The sequence below is a fragment of the Pipistrellus kuhlii genome, unplaced genomic scaffold (genome assembly GCF_014108245.1).
Source record: "Pipistrellus kuhlii isolate mPipKuh1 unplaced genomic scaffold, mPipKuh1.p scaffold_m20_p_19, whole genome shotgun sequence".
Classification (NCBI taxonomy): domain Eukaryota; kingdom Metazoa; phylum Chordata; class Mammalia; order Chiroptera; family Vespertilionidae; genus Pipistrellus; species Pipistrellus kuhlii.
This window is the reverse complement of record NW_023425504.1, coordinates 135,065-159,857: the sequence shown is the minus strand read 5'-3', so window position 1 is coordinate 159,857 and position 24,793 is coordinate 135,065. Positions and strand designations below refer to the sequence as shown.

Here is a 24,793-nt window from a genome sequence, read left to right as displayed (position 1 = left end):
GCTGCAAATATGACTGTATCCTACCTTATAAAAGAGCAATATGCAAATTAATCACAACTTCTCTAAAGCCACACCCACCAGCCACGCCCACCATCCAATCAGATAGGGTATGTAAATTAACCCCAGCCAAGATGGCTACAGCCACAGAGAGCAGTTGAGAGTCTTGGATTTCCCCGGCAACAGAAGCCAAGCTTTCCACACACCCTGACCAGCCTAGGCCTCCACTCAAGGCTACAAAGTTTCAATTGTAGAAGGTAAATAAATTCCAGATACCAGGGCCTCCATTTGGGTCACCAGGGGACATGGCTGGTCTGAAAACCACCACAGGTCCCTCACCCAGACCACCCCACACCCTAAGGGAACCCCCACCCTGATATAGGACACCCTTTAGGGCAAACTAGCTGGCCCCCACCCATGCACCAGGTCTCTATCCTATCTAATAAAAGAATAATATACAGATTGACCATCACTCCAACACACATGATGGTTACCCCCATGTGGTCAAAGATCTTGCCCCCATGTGGACACAAGATGGCCACCACAAGATGGCCAGCAGGGGAGAGCAGTTGGGAGGGGCCAGGCCTGCAAGGGAGGGTAGTTGGAGGCAATCAAGCCTGCAGGGGAGGGCAGTTAGGGGTGGCCAGGCCGGCAGAGTAGGGAAATTGGGGGCAAACAGGCAGGTAGGGGAGCAGTTAGAATCAATCAGGCTGGCATGGGAGTGGTTAGGTGGTACCAGGTTGGCAGCAGAAGCTATCAGGAAGGCAGGCAGGTGAGCAGTTGAGAGCCAGCAGTCCTGGATTGTGAGAGAGATGTCCAACTAGGCTGAGGGACATACATCACCTTGCATGAATTTCATGCACCGGGCTTCTAGTATTAAATATTATTCTATAGCCTCAAAAAGTCTAGGCAAGTACAAGTTTGGTTCTTATTATCTAATTATGCTTCAAAAGTATGGAAAAAAAAAGTCATCACTAAAACCTCCAGATTCTTAAACAGTTTGATAGACTATAGCCATTCTATCATCATCACCCCCAGCTGTGTTGCTTAGCAACATTTTAATTTCAAAATAATTGAAGGAAATGTAATCCCTGTGGAGAGGAAAACAGAAATCAGAAGGCTATTAACAGATGATCTGAGTTGTTTCTTCTAATATACTGTGAAGATCACTATCTCTTTTCCTGAATGATAAATGAACTATATACAGATCAATGAGTTCAGCAATAAACTTGAACTAGATTTCATGTCTTAGGCAGTGCAGGCTGAGAGGCCCAAGATTTTTTCATTTCAATGATTTGGTGTGTTTTCTTTTTTATTTTTATTTTTTAAAATATATTTTATTGATTTTTTACAGAGAGAAGGGAGAGAGTTGGAGAGTTAGAAACAGCGATGAGAGGGAATCATCCATCAGCTGCCTCCTGCACATCCCTTACCGGGGATGTGCACGCCACCAATGTACATGAATCGAACCTGGGACCTTTCAGTCCGCAGGCCAATGCTCTATCCACTGAGCCAAACCGGTTTCAGCTGGTGTGTTTTCTTAAAGGTTCCACTGGAGTACAATGATCTAAGCATTCTGTCATCCCTTGTCCTTTTGTAATGTCTGCTAATAAAAATTATTTTAGAAATGGATATGTTAGCCTTTTTGTCACCATGCAGGTGCAGCCAGGTGTCAGTAGTAATGCATGGTAAGTGACTCCCTACCACAGATGCAGATGCTTTGCATCTATCACCCCTCCTGTCATAAAAACTAAAGGACCACACAGGGGAATATTAGAATGAAAAGGCTGGAAGGGGAGAATCCTCTTGTGAATCTAAGCATTACTCCTATGGTCATGGCTGAACTTTCCGGGCAGCCCTGACAATGCCCACCTGTGTCTGAAAGATGTACTTAGGAATGTAACCATGTTCCCTGGAAGAGTAAAATTGCTTTCTGTGTCTACAGTCTGCTTATCTCCAGCAGCCTGCTTCAGTTAGCTCTCTTTATCTTTCTGAAGAACATTTTATGTTGTTTATTGTTTTGGTAAATAGTTGCAAAGGTTATGCTTGCTAATGTCTAATTGCATTTTTCCTTCTGTTTACAGGCTGTTGAAAAGGCAAAACCTAAGAATAATCCTGTGAAGTAAGTTATTTTTTTATTAGTTGAAAATTGTAATTTGAATAAACTCCATGCATGTCAAAAAATAGTCATAAATGAGACCTTGGATTTTGAGTTAATCTCCATTCATGACAATTTAAAAACAACAAAAAACACACACAAACAAAAATACCTCCAATAAATCAGGACCAGCATTTTTAGGATGTGTGTGTGTGTGTGTGTGTGTGTGTGTGTGTGTGTGTGTTTATTTCTTCCTGTGGTCGTTATCCCAAAGTGTCCTAAATTGTGTCCAGTTTACATAAATTAATACGTGCCATCCATGAGTAACTGCCAAATACTATTATAATCATATTCAATGCATAGTGCTTTGAGTCTTTGGGTTTTTCACATGCTAAAAAGCTTAAATTTTAATTGCAAATCTTGGACCAATGACAGAGATGTAAATAGCTGAAAATGGGCCAAGTGTTTTCCAGCCATGAGGGGGAGGTTCGGCACCTTGGCATCAAGGCCTCATGACTCTGTTTATGAAAAACTCTTGTACTATATTTAACTATCAGTTTTTCTAGCTAACAGATAGTTATTTCTAAGGTGTTTTATGGTATACTCTTTAATTATAAAGAAGGTGTAGGACAGTCTTTTAAATATAGACATCCTGTCCTTCCAGAAGGGAGATTTTCAAATTAAGAAGGGTATGTCTTGTCATTTGGGTTCCTGACATCTGATTGCAGTGTTGTTTCACACCAGTCCTCCTAGTCATGTGGCCTAGAGAAAGAAGATCTGCTATATCTGCTGGGTTACTATAGGTCTGGTAATATCATATCTTTAGGAACTATGTGTTAACTTATCTCCGCTAACTTCCATTATGGTGGGTACCCGATATAGAAAAGAAGAGTGCATTTACTTCTAATAGTTCCTGGGAGAATGAATCAGCTAATGCCAATGACAAGAAGGCTGTTTGCATTTTGGAAAATAATTAACTGTTTCAAGTTACTAGGGTAGTGTTTAGCATAGTATTAAATGTAAATTCTAATTCTTTTTCCAAAAGGTTTGATGTACTTTTATTTTCAAGTTGAATTTTTCTTAAGCCACAGAATATTCCTTGTTGGGATTCTGTAGCCTTTGGAACATCTGTAATCTAGAAATGTATTATGCTGTAATCATCCATTGGAAGTAGTTTTAGATGCTGCATTTTTCTCTGGGTGTTCAGTTGGGGATTTAATCTTCTCTGCAGCCTGATTTCTTTCCTATCTATGTCCAGAAGGCTTCTGTGCTGTAAGCGCATAACAGGTGAGCTTCATGAATTAGAGCATGGTGCTAATGAGGCCAAGGCAAGGACTGTAGTCCCTGAGGGAGCCATCAGTAATCTTTCCCCTAATATGACTGCATGTGCCCCTCTTTGGTCTACCCACATGCAGATGTGCCCCCCAGGTCAAAAGGGATTGGACAAGTGCTGGAGGCATGTACATATAGGCTGTCGATAGGACAAACACCTCCAAATTCAAGCCCTCTCAATAGGGAGTCCCAACCTCCATCTTGGCATATACAAGAGTGCCCATTGGTAGTGTGTGGAGCTGCATTAGATCATAATCTAGTGGCTGGAAAGTAGGGTTGTTTTTTTCCCCTGCTCCTTGTGAGGATTTAATCCTACAAATAATTACATTTTTACTAGAGGCCCAGTGCATGAAATTTGTGCATGGGGGTGGGAGTATTTCCATCACTTGGGCCCAGAGATAAACTGTTCATCAGTTTAGGCCTGGTGGGATCAGGCCTAAATGGGCAGTCGGACATCCCTCTCACAATCCAGGACTGCTGGTTCTCTACTCCTCACCTGCCTGCCTACCTGATTGCCCCTAATTGCTTTTGCCTGCTAGACTGATCACTCCCTAGCCACTCCCCTGCCAGCCTGATTGTTGCCTAACTGCTCCCCTGCTGTCCTGATTGCCCCTAAATGCCTTCTCCTGCTGGCCTGGTCACCCCCAACTGCCCTCTCCTGTAGGCCCGGTTGCCCCCAACTCCCATCCCTTGCAGGCCTGCCCCACCCCAACTTCCATCCCCTGCCAGCCTTGTCACCCCCAACTGCCCTCCTTTGATAGCCTGGTATTCTCTAACTGCTCTTCCCTGCTGGCCTAGCCCCCACAATGCCCTCCCCTGCAGGCTTGCTCCCTCCAACAGCCCTTCCCTGCAGTCAAGGGCCCCCTCCAACTGCTCTCTCCAGCAGGCCTGATTGCCCCCAACCACCCTCTCTTGCAGGCCTGGTCCCTCCCAACTACCCTCCCTTTTTAACCTGATCGCCCACAACTGCCCTACCCTACTGGCCATCTTATGTCCACATAGGGGTGGCCATCTTTGACCACATTGGGGTGGCCATCCTGTGTGTTGGAGTGACAGTCAATTTTCATATTACTCTTTTATTATACAGTATGAGCTCTTATTAATTTACAGTGCAACTCTAAGTCTGTCACTTTAAGGAATATTCTAAAGAAAAAAACAGGAAAACTAAAAGAGCCAAATAATTTGTAATAAAATATGTAGATTTATACTTTTAAATATATTTAAAAATCTGCTTAGTAATAAGCCCACATCACAGACATCTGGTAGAGGCTTAGAATTGTCTTCTAAGTTGATTAGATACTGTTCTCAGTGTGAGTTTGGGTGTCCTGTTACACTGGGACTCACAATATGTAACTCACTTGCCTAGCCACAACCATTGGAGCACATTAAGTAGAGAAGTCTACTCAACTCAGGGACAGAAATTCCAAAGCCTGGCTCAATTACACAGCCTGACAGCAGAGCAGAAGTGGAGTTTTAAAATGTTTTATGTACAGTGGTTCTCTTTTCATTTCTTCTGTCTGCCAGAGAATTTCAGTTATACACAGTACACAGGGAAATTAAATAGAGTAAGGGTTCAATACATGCACTCTGAATGAATGAACAAGTAAACAAATTGGATATATCCCAGAGAACAGTCCTTACAGGATCCTGGTCTGGATGTTTAATGAGACTGGTGGCTCTACACTAGTGGAGTACCAGATAAGAAGGGCCAATGTGTTCTAACTAACCAAGTTGTTCAGTCTCTTATTATTGAATCATGTAAAATAGTCACATGTTGCTCTAGTTCTAGCTCTTCTGCCTCTGATTAGTTACTGGCTTGATTTGTTTTACGCAAGAATTGACAATAGTGTGGGAAGGCTTGGGGAGGGGAAGGGAACAGGATCAAAAAGGGACATCTATAATACATTCAACAATAAAGATAAAATAATTAACATTTGATTGTTTAAGCATACAGTCTTGCTGAAAAAGTAGAGGCATCATTTATAGTTAAAGTATGAACACACATTGGTGAAGATTATTTTATGTGCAATTGGATATCATCGTCATGTGCAATATTTGGCAGATGGTTGAAAAAAATTTAAAAAAAGAAGAATATTTTGTCACATGTGAAAATTACAAAAGTTCAACTTTTAGTGTCTACAAAAAAAGTTTTATTGTTACACAGCTACATTAATTTGTTTACATACTGCCCATGGCTCCCTTTGTGCTATAGTAGCAGGGTTGAGTAGTTACAAGAGAGATTATACAAAGCCAAAAATATATACTATGTGTCCCTTTACTGGATAATTTTGCTAACCCCTGCTCTAGTTGGTCAGGTAGAAAATGGCACAGATTTAAACTCTTCCATGACTGTAAAGCTTAAACTATCAACCATTTCTCTTTCTGCAGTTTAAAACATTGAGGAGGTATTTGCTGAGCCCTTATCATTTGTTTTGGAATTTGTGAGGCTGATGTACCATCTAATTCTCATTCAGTGAAGAGAGATCACTCTTAAATCACTATCTTTGAAAGTTGTTATGGATATAAGATCCATTAACAAGGAAGTGATGCGCCATAAACCAGTGAACATATAGCTATAGCATACTGCTAGTTTGCCAAGTTGTGTGTAGATGGATATATTGAAAAAGTATATGCATTTTCTAAAATTCTGTTGTTTCCCAAGATCTAACTAAGGCTAAGTACACTTTCATTAGAATAATGGTAAATGATTCACAATATCCATCTATTTTGTATATTTTCCTGTCTAAAGGTTGAAATTCCCCTCCCTATTTCTCAACTATTTGTTCAGTTTATTTTTAATACCCTCATGATTGCAAGTTTCTTTCATCACCATAGGGAGATTGTAGTACACATTAATTACACTCCATATAAAAGAAATTAAATTTATGCTTATTTAATGTAATCACATAATACACTCAAATACACTAATGACTTTACCTTGAAACATTAAATATTACCTTTGAGAGTAAGAATCAAAATTGAATGTTCTTAAGATCAGTTATCAGGGAAAGAGATTCTGGGGTATTTTTCAGCCTATTAGAATCATGCCTGTATCAAACTTGGTTAGTAGGTTCAAACCGTGGATCTTTAATGTGTCACAGAGACTTTCACTTGGATATACAGGTTCTGCAGCAATTATATCCAAATATTCATTGTGACAACAGGTCTGAGAGATATACAGATTTCTTCTACCATATGTGACTCATCACATACATTAAAAAAAAATTCTGTTTTTAAGACACTAGAGGCCCAGTGCATAAAAATTCATGCACTGGAGTTGGGGAGGGGGGGTCCCTCAGTCTGGTCTCCCCCCTCTTGCAGTCTGGGAGCCCTCAGGGGCAGGAAATGACCTGGCAATCAAGAGAAGGCAACACCCCCATCACATCTCTGCTGCTGCCACATGCAGGCAGTGCAAGCCTGAACCAGCCTTGGTTACCTGAGCCTCGTGTGGCCCTGGGCAGCTGGGCAGCCACCATCCAAGGGTTGCCTGCACCTCAGGCTGGCCCTGGGTGGCTGGGTGACTGAGGGGACTGTGGGACTCTTGAGGCAGGTGTGTGGCAAGGCCAGGCCAACCTGGGGGCAGGCCCGGCCTTGCCATGTACCTGCCACCCTGGCTGGGTTGAGAAGACTGGGTGCTGCTATCTTGTGGCTGTGGGCACTGCCATCTCTGAGGACATGGAAGTAAATTAGCATATTCCCTACTTATTGGTTGTGGATGCCACACCTTTGAGGGTAGGGCAGTCAATTAGCATATTCCCTTCCTATTGGCTGTGGGTGCCGCCATCTTTGTGATACCATGAGGGAGGGTCAATTAGCATATTCCCTTTTATTAGATAAGATATATGATAGTACACTTCTGCAAATGTGAAATGCTTTTGGCTAAAAGTCATGCACTAATAAGTTGACTTGAATCTAACTGAGGTTGACAGCTGTTACCAAAAGAAAGAGGGGGGAGAGAGAGAGAGAGAGAGAGAGAGAGAGAGAGAGAGAGAGAGAGAGAAGATGTCAAGCATAAAATAAGAATCCACTCTGCTTACGAAATTACAACTTTACTTAAGAACGGATCTATCAAACCTCAGAGGGAAGATAGGGGAGAGTGGGGTTGAGGGGGAGATGTCAAGCAAAAGACTTTTATGCATGCATATAAGCCTAACCAATGGACACAAACAACAAGGGGGTGAGGACATGAGTGGGGGCATGGGGAATAATGGGGGAATAAGGACACATATGTAACAACTTAATCAAAAAAGAAATTTTGAAAAAGAGCAGATCTATTTTATAGATATTGTTATTTCATTGTTGAAAATGGCAAATAGCCACAAATATTTTCCTGACCATGATTTTATGAATTATTAATTTATTCGCTGAACTAATATTTATTGAGAATCTATAGCATTCCCAGAACTGTGATAGATGATGAGGAAATTAAAATATATCTGACAGGGGTCTTACCCTCGGGGAGTTTAGAGTCCAGTAGAAGAGAGATAATTGGTTTTCAAAGAACTAAAACAAAATAGAGATATGTTTGTTAAGTGAGGTACTGATAAGTATGAGAGAAACTCTAAGGACAGAAAGTGCTTCTAGTTTTCACTATTAGAGAAGGTGTGGAAGAACAGGAGACATTTGCACCAGAACTGAAAGACTCCTGGATTGAGACACTGGTGCTGAGGTAGGCAGTGAAAGGTCAGATTGGAAATCAAGGCTTAGTAGTGGAGATTTAGGATTCTCAGAGTGTATCCAGTTGAAAGAGATTAGCTTAGTACAGTCAAATACCATTGAAGAGCTCTGATTTATTATTGTGAATCATCAATTTATGCCCTAATTTTTAAGCATAAACAGAGTTCATAGACCTAGGTTCTAGTCCTAAATTTAAGACTAGTTTGTAGTACGAAATTGGACACATTCTTTCATTTCTATACACCCTAGCTAGATAATGTATAAGGTTCTTCTACCTCTTAAAAGAAAACTAAAGCTTGAAATCCTGTTTTATAGTTATTTTTTTAGGACATATTTGATGTTAAAGTTTGATGTAGCTGCATACAAGCACATACATTAAACATTGCATATATAATACATATATGTTTGTACACACATAATTTCTTCCCCCCTTATTTCTCCTTATATGTCTGTGAAATGAAAGACAAGAAGCCACATAATTACAGTTTTAAATAGCTATATTATATAAAAGATAGTGTGGCTCTAAAGGCATTTAGCTTTTTAGATGACCCCTTAGGGCAAAAGGTAATTTTGCTTTTAGAATCCATATTTCTTGTGAAGCTTTGGACACAAGCATATCACATGCATGTAGAATGTTGCTGGGATCACCACATCCTCTCAGAATGATCAGTCAATCGATTCATTACTGTGTTCCACTACACACTAGTCTTGTGAGTTGTCTCCTTTAAGAAAAAAAATGCAACACCACAGAGACTTGGTATTATACTATCACCTCTTTTTCCTGCAGCTCTCCTTTGCACATTTACATAATGCAGGCTTAAATTAGTCCTATAGAAAGAGATCTGTTTAACTTTGTCTTATCCAAGATTTCCCAAATGTGTTTGACCAGGGGGCACCTTTATCCAGCATGGTATTTTATGGAACAAAAAATTGGATGCTCAAGTCCATGTGAAATAAAATGACCACATAGAAATCTGGGCTCACAGTTTTGAGAAACTTAGGGCTGAATAACTTATGTCCAGTCTCTACAAGAGTATTAGAAGTGAGCAGATTATTTAAAAAGTTAACCATGAAAAGAAAGAAAAAATTCCCCAAGTACGAAATTATATAATGTCTCCTGTGTCTCTTTTAAATGGTCATACTCAATGATTTACATGAATTACAAATGGCATGAAGAGCAATCATCAATGATTTTAGGGCACATTTAGGAGTAAGCCATTCTGAATGAGACCCTTGAAGCCAACAGTCCCAGTAAGCCTCAGAAGAGCAGTGAGTAAGCTACCTTGCCAACTCATTTCAGTGAGGCATCCATACCAGTGTACTCCCTACATCAACAAAAATAGTCAATCTCTAATCAGCTGTGGCCATTTTAAGGGTAGTTGAAGCAAATATAGGAATAAGCCTTTTGTCTAAATTGCATAAAAATAAATTGTGCCCTGCCTAGCCAATTTGACTCAGTGAATAGAGCATAGGCCTGCAGACTGAAGGGTCCCCAGTCAGATTCCAGTCAAGGGCACACACCAGGGTTGCAGACTCGATCCTCTAGTAGGGGGCATGCAGGAGGCAGCTGATCAATGATCCTCTCTCATCTCTCTCCCTTCCTCTCTGAAATCAATAAAAATATATATTTATAAAAATAAATGAATTAATAAATAAATAAATACATTGTGCCCTTTATGTTGCCCAGATAGCTATATTCAGATGCAGAAAGTTCTAGCAATCATCTTCACAGCTAATGAAACTTGCACAAATTTCTGGTCACCCTCCATTTCATAGGTAATTGGAATTGCATCATCTAGGGCCTAGATGAGACAACTAAGGTCCAGAAAGCAGACTGCTCAGGAACCTAATATTCCAGAAATTCTCTCATTTTGAACTCACTGACTCATTACCATCAATTCTTAAGACACACATGTTCACTTTCAATACCCATAAATTTGCTTTGTTTTTAATATAATATTTATTACTTAACGTTATATAACTTTATGTTTGTTTTGTTAAAATATGGCATCGAATGTTTTAAAATGTTGAGTTAAGTTTGCAGGCACTTTAAAAATTATGCCAACTATAATTTATATTAACTTTATATCTAAAACAAAAAGAGTATCTTCAAAACTTTAAGCATATTGTTTAGTCTCATTACCCCCACTCATCTTTCAAAACCTTTTTTAGAACTTTTTTTCTTTACTTGGTGAATTAACACTCTAATAACTATGCTGATGAAACAAAAGTATATTAGTGAAGCAGAGGGACCTCAAACTAGCTAGTAAATGTGGATTTAAGCCATTTTAAAGAAATTAAGATACTTATTAAAGCAACAACATTCATAAAATACCTCCTCATTCAGTACTTTCTAATGCACCATGTTATTTTATAATTCTGTTCTTTTTAGCATTTACTATACTGCTTAAATAAGAATGGACAACTCTGTTTAATCCATTTGTACAAATCAACTCAGTTTTTAGTACATAAGAATTACACAAATAATTTTATTTTAATGTTGCCATTCTTTTAGAAAACAAAATCTCAGAATCACATAGCTTATCTGCTAGAAATTTTATCAATCTATGCATATGTGTTCTTTTAACAAGTGTTAATTGTGTACCTACTATTTGCTAGGCTCAGTTGATAGGGAGATTAATGAGGTGAAGTCTGCCCTGGAGATCTTCACCCCTTAGCAGGGAAACAAACTCATAATTCCATCACAATATAATAGACAGACTCTGAAATGGAAGCACGTGTAAGCATTCTACTAGGCACAGACTAAAGAGCAAGCAGCTACTTAGATGTGGGATCACCAAAGGCCCCTTGTGAACAGTGAGGGTGAAGCCATTAAGAGAGTAGAAAATCACCTGCAAAAGACATAATGAAATAAAAGCAGACATGGAGTTGTGGGCAATGTCTGGTAGGAAAATGCAGCTAAGGAGAGGGAAAATTTTTCACAGTAGAAGTAAATATCAAGTTTCTGAATGGCAGGAGAGAAAAGAAGTAAAAGGGTAACTATGTATGCCAAGATACCTACAGTATCACACTACTCGTGAAGACTTGTATCTCACTTTTGAAATTAAGTGGAGAACAGTGCAATGCTGACAAAACTAAGAAAATTCTAGAAATGATTGTTTTGTTCTAGAAGGTTAAAGGTTAGAATTAGGGAAGGACTATAAGTACCCTTTTTAAACTCCAGAGAAATAGACATATCAAATAGACATATCAAATCCTCTCTGGCTAATCCTTCTCTTCGAACTTTGATATAAATCTCACCTCATGTAGGGCTTCTTTGAGCACCTACATGTTCCCTTGTGACATTATTAATCCTTGATTGTTTCTTCCATTTAAAAGAAAATAATTTCATACACCAATAATGATGTCTCTGAAAGAGAAACTAAACAAAAAATCCCATTTACCATTGCAACAAAAAAATTAATAGACTTGGAAATAAATTTAACAAAGGAAGTAAAAGACCTGTACTTGGAAAACTATAGAATGTTGAAAACAAAGATAGAGAAATATATAAACAAGTGGAAGAATATACTATGTTCATGGATTGCTAGAATCAATATCATTAAAATGTCCATTCTATCCAAAACAATCTATAAATTTGATGCAATTCCTATTAAAATAACAATGGCATATATCACAGATACAAAACAACTACTCCAAAAATGTAAATGGAACCAAGAAAGACCTCAAATAGCTGTAGCAATCTTGAGAAAAAAGAAGAAAGTTGGAGGAATCATAATATAGGATATCAAGTTATAATACAAACCCACTCTACTCAAAACAACTAGGTACTGGCACAAGACCAGACATATAGATCAATGGAATAGAACATAGAACCCAGAAATTGACCCAAACCATTATGCACAATTAATATTTGACAAAAGAGGCAAGAACATTCAATGGAGTCAAGATATTCTCTTCAATAAATGGTGTTGGGAAAATTGGACAGGTACACACAAAAAATGAAACTAGACCACCTACTTACACCATATACAAAAATAAACTAAAAATGCATAAAAGACCTAAATGTAAGTCATGAAAGCATAAAAATCCTTGAACAAATGATAGGCAGCAAAACCTCATGCATGTCCCATAGCAATATGTTTACTGATACATCTCCAAGGACAAAGGAAACTTAGGAAAAATAAACAAATGGGACTATATCAAAATAAAAAGCTTCTGCACAACAAAAGAAACCAAATATGTTTTACCCTCTGTATGGTAAAACATATTTGGCAATGATACATCTGATAAAGGGTTAATATCCAAAATATATAAGAAGCTCTTACAACTTTAAAAAAGGAAGACAAATAGTCCAATTAATAAATGGGCAAATGACCTAAATAGACACTTCTGCAAAGTGAACATACAGATTGCCAAGGGACATGAAAAAAAAATGCTCAAAGTCACTAATCACCAGAGAGATGCAAAAATGGCTATTACCAACAAATCAATAAATGACAAATGGTGGTGAGGATGTGGAAAAAAGGGAACCCTGGTATATTGCTGGTGGGAATGCAGACTTGTGCAGCCACTGTTGAAAACAATATGGAGTTTCCTCAAAAAATGAAAAATGGAATTCCAATTTGACCCAGTGATCCCACTTTTCTAGAAATATATCCTAAACTCAAAACAACAATCAGGAAGAATATATGCACCCTTATGGTCAAATTGACACACTGTACAATAGCTAAGATTTGGAAACAGCCCAAGTGCCCATCAGCAGATGAGTGGGTAAAAAAGATGTGGTACATTTACGCAATGGAATACTATGCAGTTTTTAAAAAGAAAGAACTCTTACCATTTGCTATAGCATGGATAGATGTGGAGAGTATTATACTAAGTGAGGTAAGCCTGTCAGAGAAATATAAGTATCACATGGTCTCACTCATTTGTGTAATCTAATGAACAACATAAACTGATGAACAAAATAGACTCAGAGATATAGAACCATATGGTCCCTTTTACATTATTCAAACATCTAGGCTACACTGAGATGTATTATTTTAGGCACGAGACATAAGTTATTATTCTAAGCTTCTTTTTCTGACTTTAATCCACAGACATAAAAATATTTTGTGAATGTATTTTTATCAGCTGCAAACATAAGCACAGCAAGGCTATTTTTCTTTCTTGGGAAATGATGCATGCCCCAGGGTAACTACACACAGGGTTCACAATAATCAATCAATCCTCTCTCAATAACAAATATGTTTAAAGTCAGGAGTCTGATGTCATAAATTCTTATTTATTTGACTAGTAGTTTGGGATGACTGAGAACTATCAAAATTATTTTCTTTGCACAGGGACTGAAATAGGAAACAAATAGTTTCTGTTTTACTAAAGCTTTTACCTAAACCAACAGAAGCTATCTAGGAAGCCAACATTAAAAAAATAAGGGAACCCCTTCTTCTTCAGGAAATTGTTTATATTTATAGAATTTACAGAATGGGAGAAAGTTACATGTCATTATAAACTAGTTTTTATATGTACATGCATTTATATACTCTGTGCCTTAATATACCCTCATGATCCATGTTAATTTAAATCCAAGACTGAATTGTCACAGGTGTTGGGCAGGCAGAGGCAGCCATACTATAGAAAGTTCTCAAATCTTTCTCTCAGTGTCAATTTCTCTGTCCTCATCATCCTCTAATATTTTCACTGTTTTTCTCCTCTTAGTACCACATTCCCAAAAGTGGTTCCATGTAGCTGGGAAAATATTTCTGATAATTCTTGTGACCTTTTGCTTATTTTTTAGCAGCTTCAAGAAGTGTATGACTACAAGCTTCAATGGAAGTCTGTGGGTTACTGACAGAGCAACCAAGGGCAGACAAGGAGTTCATTTATACTCATTTGAATCTGCTAATAATAGCATGTACATATAGAAGCACACCTTATTCATCTTTCCCACTAGAGATATGTATTACTATAAACATTGGCTAAGTGAATGTTCAACTTGCTTCAAATCATAATTCAAGGTTTTACTAAACAAACTATATGTACTAACAAACTTCCTTGAAAGGTATGTGTGGTTGTATTTATAAACTAGCTGAATTTAAAAAAAAAAGGTACACACATATATAATTTAAACCTCATCTCTTTCCTAAAGTGTGTTAGATATAATTGATACAAGATTATAAAGGAGGACATTTAAAGGGAACAGGAGAACTTAGTATTTTTAGCACTACAGAAACATCTGGTTTCATACCTGATACAACTAAAACATGCTATGTGTTTTCAGTCCACCCAAATGAATTCTGCCCTATAACGATAGAGCTAAGCACAGCCAGGTCCTTCTGCGCAATGACACTGTTGTAGTGCAAAGTCTGTTGGGAAATCCTTTTGGAGAGTTTCATCACACATGCATGTGGTTCTTAGTGATATATGGTAGCCTATGAATGTGGGTTAAATTTTTGAAAACTAGTCCAAGAACATGACTCAGAGACATGGATATTGGAAAAGTGGTCTAAATAAAAATTTAAATGATTAGAAAGTAGTCAATCGAGGCTATTAATGTGGATAATGTTTCAAAATAAAAGTGATTTTTTCTTGTGGATAGTGAATGCTCTGAAGAGAAATTTTACAAGGGCTTAGTGCAAGATCAACATTATTAGACAACCACCCTGTGCAAAATAGCAATCTCTGCAACATATACATTCACTGACCCCTTCACCCTCCTTTTTTTCTCTTTAACAGTTTTCCTCATACTGTATCAATTTGTCTATCAATTGGATTGAACAATATATTTAGCTATAATCTAGTTGTCTTTGTTTTGAGGTATCACCTCCCACCAGAATGTAAGGTTCATATGATTAAGAACTTTGTTTTATTCACTGTTGAAACCCTATCACTTGAAACAGTACTTGTCATATAGTAGGAGCTCAATATATGTTGAAAGAATGAGTGTATGCATCTATGCATGACTCTGAAGTTCACTCACCTTAGTTTAGTATGCAGATTAGTTTAGTCTTGGAATGAGCCTGATTTCGCACTGCCCTGTGGATAATCACTAAATTCCTTATTAACCTTCATGTGACTTATTAACTTTCCCTGGGAAGTAACCAAGTTTTCCTTTAAAATAATCTATGGTCCATATTGGTTTAACTCGGGCATTTTAAAATTAGTTTTACTATCTTTATAGAGCTATATTTTACCTCACAAATGATTCTTCTGGTCTATACTCACCTTCCTAATCAGAATATATTCAACTCTTGATTTTGAAGGGAGAACATGAGGGGAAAGATGTCAATCTTCCTATGGGTGGTGATTATGCATAGGCAATTGAATTTGATGTCATTACGCATTTTCAAGAATGACAGAAGGCATACCATTTGTCACCTAGGGACAAAGAAATAGAAAGGTCATTAAATTAACAGCTGACAACACATAGTATTTCACATTTTAAAAATATATTTTACTGATTTTTTTTTTACAGAGAGGAAGGGAGAAGGATAGTTAGAAACATTGATGAGAGAGAATCATCAATCAGCTGTCTCCTGTACACCCCCAACTGGGAATGTGCTCACAACCAAGGTACATGCCCTTTAAGAATCAAAACTGGGACCCTTTAAGTCCACAGGCCAACGCTCTATGGACAGAGCCAAACCAGTTAGGGCTATTTCACATTTTTAAAGGTAATCCTGATGCTCAGAAATTAGCAGGATGGGACACACAATAGCCAATTCCAAAACATGCATACTTGCCCTCTTCCTAAGTACTGGGGAGTGTGGGAAGCATCTGATTTCCCCTTTATCCTTCCAACATACTTCACTGTCACACATGAAGTAGTCTGTGATAAGTTTCCCCATTGGCCCATATAGTTTCAGAAGTTGGATGGCCCGAAGTGGTTAGCTTTAAGGGAGTTGATCCTTAAGCAGGGCTTGACACATAGAGTCACAAACATTTCTGGCCACAATGGTTTAGGGTGTAGTGCTAACCCTAAGAAAGCTTTTTAAATTTTGTATTATTTTCTTGAATATGTAAGTAATCAAATCCCTTAGTTACATCTCAGTGATTCAGTTTAAATTTTTTTTTTTTTTACTTTATGTTGATGTGTATAAGTAAAATTGAAAAACAACACGACTATGTTTCAGGAAATAATACTGTGACAAAGTTAATTTTGACTCATACAGCATTTTGTAGAATTGAATTTCTTGCTCTGCACTCTCAGGCATTGCTTTTAAACTTGCCATAATTGAGGCTGATTTTATTGGAAAATCATTACTGGATGAGGAACATACTTAAGAGGAAATTTTGCTTGGGACAAACTGGTTTTGATGCCAGTGACACATAATCTAGGCCTGCACTATTAGAATTCCAAGTCTTTCTGTTTATTCAGGTAGCACATTCATTAGTAATATTTCAGAGTAGAATAACTGGACATATTAGAGAAATTTACTTTGAATTGTTTGGGGTACTTATTGGCTAATAGGTTAGTAATCAAATTGTAGCTCTTAGCAGGCAACATTAAATATGTTATTAGTGGTTGCAAGACTCACTGTAGTTTTATTCCAAATACTTATCATAAAACTATCTATACTAATAAAAGGGTAATATGCTAATTAGACCAAGCATCTTCTGGACATCTTCCAGATGTTCTTCTGGACAAAACAATGGTGGCAGGGACCAAAGCAGAGGTAATCAGGCTGGCAGGGGAGGGCAGTTAGGGGGTGATCAGGCTAGGAGGTAGAGTCAGTTAGGGGTAATCAAGCCAGCAAGGGAGCACTTAGGGGGTATCAGGCTGGGAGGCAGAGGTGGTTAGAGGCAATCAGGCAGGCAGGCAAGTGGTTAGGAGCTAGCAGTCCCATATTGCAAGAGGAATATCCTTGATTGGAGATGTTGCAGGCCAGGCTGAGGGACTCCCCCCCTTCCCATGAATGAATTTTATGCACCATGCCTCTAGTTTTACATAATTCTCTAGGATGACAAAGATCCTGAATGGATGACATAACAGCATTATGGAGGGTAGGGTGAGGAGAAAGAGGATGATGATACTAACTAGTGAAGCTCTCACGATACTTTTGTAGGTATCAATCACTTCCTGTTTGTCAACTTTTTAATTATAAAAGAATCCAGAGTTATTTTTACATGACATTGCAGCACAACTATTCAGGAGAACCAAATTCAGGAACATGCCCCAGCTCAGAAACTTTACCAAGTGGAAATGGAGAATATTATGTATACAATATATGGAGTCTCTAGGAGGGAGGGAGGGAAGGAGGAAACTGATAGAGAAGCCACCTATTGGGTGGCTCAGAAACCTTGGGTTACATTGACTGTGGAGGTTGGGAAAAAGGTACCAAAAACTGGTTTGATTCATGAAAATGGGAGAGTTGGAGGGATGCCAGAAAAGATCATTTTATGAATAAGAGGGGAAAGAGCAGAGAGGATGCTCATCAAAGCATATAGTACAACTTAGCCTTTGAACTTCTTAAGCAAAGCTTACAATGGGAAAGTGAGAGAAAATTCCCTTGTTGTGTTCTTATTGAAAGTCTCTACACTTACCATACTATTGTCTGTGTCCTGTGTCTTTCTTTTTTGTTTTCTCTGCTTAATCTCGTCACCCTTCTCACCCAGCCCCCAGGTAAAGGGGTGATAAATGGTGATGGAAGTAGACTTGACATGTGATGGTGAACATACAATATAATATACAGATGATGTATTATAGAATTATATAGCTGAAACCTTTATAATTTTATTAACCAATATCACCCCAATAAATTTTAAAAATAATATAAAAGTTTCTTCACTTAGGCTACTCCTTGGAGCATAAGAAAACTTGGTCAGAAATAATGTGCCTAATGCCTACTTCTATGTTTTTAATATGTCAGTCTTTGCAGACTGGTTGGTACCATTCTTTTATGAATTTTGTACCCAAGTTATTACTATTATTTAATAGAAAAGGAAAATAAAAACAATTCCCATAATCAGCAGTCACAGAAAGCCTTTAACTACTGCTGTTAGTAGTGTACGGTTTAATACTTGGATTTCTAGCAATTAAGAAGCAACCTTGTGCAATATCATCAGAGCTCAATTCCCAGTGGGCATAATGAAGATGATTAGATATATTGAGTTATTTGTGTCATTCAAAGAAAGCATAATCTTATACACATTGGTGTTAGCTTCCTCTCCACTTCATTTCAATTTTCAATAACCAGTGTCATCACATGTAATGGTTTCTTCATAATGAAACTTCATGTCAAATTGGGTTTGATTTCAAGTGAAAGCTAATTGTGAAGCCTTCTGAAATCTGATCCTTTAAATATTTTTTGCTGTTACAAAAATCAGAAATATACTTTAAATTCCCCCAAACAAGAAAAATGCAGCAAATGAATGATAAAAACAAAATATATTTGAAAAATAACAGTTATATTTCTGCTTTTGATATTTGGCAAGCCTGGGGAAAGAACTGCTCTGGTTAATCAAAATAATTTGGTTAATGGAACTATCATATGTATAATGAATGGATTTTAAGGAATTAGAAGAAAGTGAATACCTTAACAAGAAACATGTCTAGTATAATCTAATCCTTATTCAATAATTCTAGAAGACCAAACAAATTTAATATTATCAATAGTTCCCTATTGTGCCATTTGAACAGGAAATCTAGTTGCTCTAAATTCTAGCTCCTAACTGTTGGTAGAAGTGTAAATTGGTACAGCCACTATAAAACAGTATAGAAGATTCCTCAAAATTAAAAAGAAATAGAGCTACCATATGATTCATCGATTCCACTTCTGGGAATATATCCAAAGGAAATGAAATCACTATCTCAAAGAGAAATCTGCAACCCCATGGTCATTGCAGCACTATTTATAATATAATAGTGAAGACATGGAAACAACTTAAGTTTCTGTCAACAGATAAATGGATAAAGAAAATGTGACATATACTGAGTGGCCAGATAATTATGATCTCTGAATGCATAATAATCTGGCCACTCAGTGTATATCCTATATAATAAAGGCTAATATGCAAATTGTCCCCTTGACCAGGAGTTTGACCAGCAGGCAAGCTGGCCAACCAACCACCCATGTCCCATCCCCCTGGCTAGGCTGGCCGAACCCCACCCATGCATGAATTAATGAGTGGCCAAATTATTATTATCAACCAATCAGTACTTCATTGGGCCACCTTTTGCCTTCAATACTGCAGCGATTCTTCTTGGCATTGATTCCATGAGATGTTGAAAGGTGATGCAAGGAATCTGATATCATGCCTGAGTGGCCAGACTACTATGTGTTCAGAGATCATAATAATCTGGCCACTCAGTGTATATAATATTATTCATAAAAAAAGAAATCTTGCCATTTGTGACAATGTGTATGAACCTTGGGGTCATTATGCTAAGTGAAATAAGACAGACATAGAAAGTCAAATACTATATGATCACGCTTACATGTGGAATTTAAAACACTGAACTCATAGAAACAAAGAGCAGTTTGGTAGTTGCCAGGCAAGAGGTATGGAAGAAATGGGTGAAGGGTATAAACTTCCAGTTCTGGGAATGCAATGTATAGCATAATGACTATAACTAAGAATGTTGTATTTTACTAGTATACTTGAAAGTTACTAAGAGAATAGATTTTAAAAGTTCTTACCACACATACACACACAAATGGTAACTTTTTGTGAGGTGATTGATGTGTTCACCAACATTATTTTATGGTAATCATTTTGCAATACAGTAAATCAAACCCTCATTTTATACAATTATGGTATATGTCAATTATACTTCAATAAAGATGGAAAAAGTTATAGGTGCTTAGATACATTCCTTCTCAGTCTCATTACTCAAAGAATCCAGTTTTGTTCCTAGATGTGACAATTTGGTGTTAAATGATCCCTTTGCTATATCTGCTTTCTACAGTACTACTCAACAAAATGTTATTAACCTCGCCATGCTGTGAAAAACACTATGGTGGTGTCTGCACAAATTCTCCTTATAAGTCAAGAATCACATACTAGTAGAGAGCTTGTCTACTAATTATCCAACATGAGAAGTAGTTGAATTACTGAGGTTTTGTGATAAATTATTGAGAATATAACTTCCCCACAGCTTTTCAGTGGCATAGATTATAGAAATTCAGATGTACTGATCCTTGTAACCCTCAAGTTGGCAGGGCCCAGGAGCCTTGGAGTCTCTGGACTGCAAACCATAGTATTCCAATATTTTCGCATGTGGAGGAAGAAATGGAAAAGTTTAGGAAACACTATTCTTGGCATTTGTTATACATCCATTTTTTAATTACAAGTTTCAAAGCAAGGTAACAGACAATGAAAGATTAATGGTCATGGTTTTCTGTTTCTTCAGCCAATTTCATGGGCTAAGTTAGCATTTCTCTTCCATGGATTGTATTTTTAAGGATGCTAATAGATGTTATGTGTTTGTGGACATGGGTGTTTTGTGAGAATTGGTCAAATATTGTATGTATATATATATATGGTGAATACTGGGCTAAAAGAGTTTTCCCCTAAGTTGAATTTTGAAGTTTTAATATTCCAATGTACACTGTAAATATCTAAGGGGGAATACAGCTTCTGCAGTGTTTCCCAAACTTATTTGACCTAGAAGTCTTTTGTCTGTGTAATATCACAATATACTTTGAGGCACTTGGATAAGTAAAGCTGGGTTGCATTAATGATACAATGCATTAGCAAAATAAGCAAAATTATTCTCATGTGAGGGTACCCCATCAAACCAGAAACAAAAGTTTCTTTAGCTAACCTGCTGTTGGCATATGTAGCAATAGAATACAACGTGGAAAAGTCTCCAAACTACCAAGGGGGCTACCAGTCTGAATCAACTAGATAGTGGTCCTGGTCAATAGGTAAAGTGAACAGGAAATTTGGAGTAATGGTTTAATGAATTAGATTAATAGAAATACCATATTGTCTAGATTAACATCCCCTGAAACATCTGTCTCTTAAAACTATTTTCATCATAGACAAATAAAATGGAGTTTTTGAGATGATGACATAGTTTTTTAAAATACCTATTTTGATATATAATTCACATAACATACAATTAACTGATTTAAAGTGCACCATTCAGTGGCTTTTAGTAGATTCACAGATTGGTGCAATAATGGCCCCAATCAATTTTAGAACATTTCCATTACCCCTGAAGAAAACCCTGTGCCCTTTAAGCAATTACTCTCCATTCTTCCTTCCACCCAACCATTACTACTAATCAACTTGCCATATCAGTTTGTCCATTCTGAACATTTCATATAAGTGAAATATTACATGTGGTCTGATGGGTCTGGCTTCCTTAACTTAGCATGATCTTTTCAAGGTTCATCCATATTGCAACATGAATTTGTATTTCATCCCTTTTTATGGTGGAATAATATTCCACTTTCGATTGCATTATGTTTATCCATTCATAATTTAATGGACATTTGGGTCATTTTCATCTTTTGGTTATTGTAAATAGTGCTACTATGAATATAGGTGCACAAGTTTTTGTGTGGACATGTTTTTAATTTTTTTTTATTCCAGAGAGAGGAAGGGAGAGGGAGAGAGGGATAAAAACATCAATAATGAGAGAACATCATCTATCAGCTGCCTCTTGCATGCCTCTCTACTTGGTATTGAACCTGCAACCGGGGCATGTACCCCCAACTAGGAATTGAACTCTGACCTCCTGGTTCATGGGTCAACTATCAACCACAGAGCCACACTAGCTTGGCTGTTTTTAATTCTTTTAGGTATTACCTGGGAGTTGAATTGCTGGATCATATGGTAACTCTATGTTGAGCTTTTTGAGAATCCGCCAGACTGTTTATTCCAGTTGCTGCATCATTTACATTCTTACCGGCATTATACGAACCTTCCAATTTATTGATAACATTACCAACATTTGTTGTTATCTGACTTTTTGATTATTGCTATTTTAGTAGGTATGAAGTAGGATCTCATTGTGGTTTTCATTTGCATTTAACTAATGATTAGTGGTGTTAAGCAATTTTTCATGTGCTTATTGGGTAATTTGATATCTTCTTTGGAGAAAAATCTATTCAGATCCTGTCTCTTTATTTATTACTGAGGTTTTTTTTTATTTTGTTAATTTTAATTAATTATTTTAAATCCTCACCTGAGGACATTCTTACATTGATTATTAAAAAGAGTGGAAGAGAGGGAGAGAGACAGAGAAACATTGATGTGAGAGAGACACATCAATTGGTTGTGTCCTACACATGCCCTGACCAGGGGTAGGGATAGAGTCTGCAACCAAGCTACATACTCTTGACCAGAATCAAACCAGGACCCTTTGGTCTAAAGGCCAATGCTCTATACACTGAGCAAAATCAGCTAGGGCTATTTTTATTTTTTAATTGATTTCATGGAGTGGAAGGGAGGGGGGGAAGAGATAGAAACATCAATGACAAGAGAGAATTACCAATCTGATGCCTCCTGTGTGCCCCCTACTGAGGATCAGTCCTGCAACCCAAGCATGTGCCCTGATTGGGAATCAAACTGTGACCACTTGGTTCATAGGTCAACACTCAACACTGACCCACACCAGCTGGGCTTATTATTTAATTTTAATAATTCTTAAAAATTCTAGTTACAAGTTAGTTATCAACTGTATGACTTGCAAAAATTTTCTCCTATTCTGTGGATTGTCTGAAGTACAATTTAATGATGTTATTTAAAGTACAAGTTTGTTAAGTACAAAATTTTTAAGTTTGATGAAATCAAGCTTATCTTTGTTTTTGTTGGCTTGTGCTTTTGGTGTCATATCTGAGAAACCAATACCTAACCCATGGTCATGAAGGTTTGTACCTATGATTCCTTCTAAGAGTCTTAGGCCTATATTTCAACTACATTCTTTTGCATGTAGAAATCCAGTTCTCCCAGAACCTTTTGTTGAAGAAAAAACAACACACCTACTGTTTTCCCATTTAATTATCTTGACATATTTGTCAAAAATCAGTTAGTGGTAAATTTGAGTGTTTAATTCTGGACTATTATTTCTCTTCTATGGATCTCTATATCTATCCTTATTCCAGTACCATGCTGTCTTAATTTCTGTAGCTTTGTAGATGGTTTGAAATTGGGAAATGTGATTCATCCAACTTTGTTCTTCATTTCTCAAAATTATCTTGACTGTAATATGTACCAATTATACAATTTTTCACTTCACTTTACTTGTATAGACCCAGCCTTGTGGTTAAGAAGACAACCCTTGAGTAGATATTTGGACTTTGCATATGTGATATAAGACAAAAGCCTTAGCTCAATGTGGATATTTCTAATTCTGAATCCAAGGGCCCCAAGAAAATGGGATTGGGAATCAAGCCTTAAATCTATTCAATAATCTCTGCAATAGTGTACATTCAATGTTCTCTCCAAACTTGTGTGTTTACACTCATGAATTACTGTGATTTGAATTTCTCTTACAGTGGTATTGAAGATGGCAATTCCCCATTGTCTGCATTGTGGATGAGAACCACTAGCTGACTCTAACTAAGGGAATATGACCAGGAAAATGTCTTTCATTTTCTGCGTTCCAAATATATAGTGAGGAGAAATTCAATAGCCTTTTAAATGTATTGAGAGATATTGCAACAAACATAATTTATAACTTCTATTATATGGATCCTTCTCATCTAAAATGATATTAAGTATGAATGGTATTCTTCAGTTTTGTAAACTATTCTTTCTACTTACAAAATAGGGTGGTAGTATGGCTATTGTATCACATATCCAAGGCTTTCTATTCCATGTTTTTACTTTTTAGTAATTTTCCAGAATTTTATAAAATATTTTAATATGACCAACTCCCTTCAATTACAGTCATGATAAGTTTTGCCAAGGCTGTGTATGGATAGTTTTGTGTTCATTGGAGCACAAAATTAGAATTTTCCTTGCTGCAACTATAAACACTGTTTGGCTCAAAGGAATCAACAATTTTCTCATAAAATATTGGATAACTGATAATTGGTATTTTCCCTGTTTTCCAGCATATTTTAATTTTTTAAAAACTATCTTCTTTTTACTCCATTTATATATTTCTTTTGGCCTTGGAGTTGAATAAGTGATTCTCTACCAAATGGATGGCATTGCATATGGTGTATGAACTAGTAGGCACTGAATGAACTGTCGCCCAGAGTCAGGAGAAAAAATAAATTATTTCTTTAATTTTCTCAGCTTTACTTGGCCCAAAATCTGGCAATTAGACCTGAGTAAGTCTGGAAAAACCATCTGGCACACTTACATCTGTTCTCACATTTGCCAATCAAGATTTATCAAAAATCAATGGCACAAAAACATGAAGTTCCAAAGAAGTGCTAATTTGCGGCTAAATTATAATTCCAATGCTGCACCATTTGGTTCTTGTGGAGTATAGTTTTGGTTTGGGGGAATGTAATTAATCTGTTTCATCTTGCTCTCTTATATTCTCTGGTAAAAAAAAAAGAAAAAAAAAGAAAAATTAGAAAGTAGTTCGTATCTAAGGACCTTCTTTCCCACCCTTTGTCTTTTCTGATACCGGAATGTCTTGGCCAAGAATGTTTAGATACCTTGATGTATTTATTAATGGATCCACAGACATCCATGCCCTCTTTCCAGTCATTAAGATGTTCTCAGAAAAACACCAACACTTTATTCTAAATCATTTTCCACTTACCATCCCTATTTTCTAACCTTTTGCCTGTCACTCAAAATCATTCATCTATG

The 24,793-nt window shown here is 37.1% G+C and overlaps 1 protein-coding gene across 1 annotated transcript in view; it reads left to right on the top strand.

The window, feature by feature from the left end:
- The window catches only part of AFF2 (AF4/FMR2 family member 2), a gene marked incomplete at its 5' end in the record, with an annotated part of 359,224 nt that overhangs the window by 251,596 nt on the left and 82,835 nt on the right, over positions 1–24,793 (top strand). Inside the window, one exon of the mRNA XM_036443509.2 lies at positions 2,082–2,119. Coding sequence (XP_036299402.2) covers positions 2,082–2,119 — 38 coding nt within the window. The remainder of the gene's footprint in view (positions 1–2,081; positions 2,120–24,793) is intronic.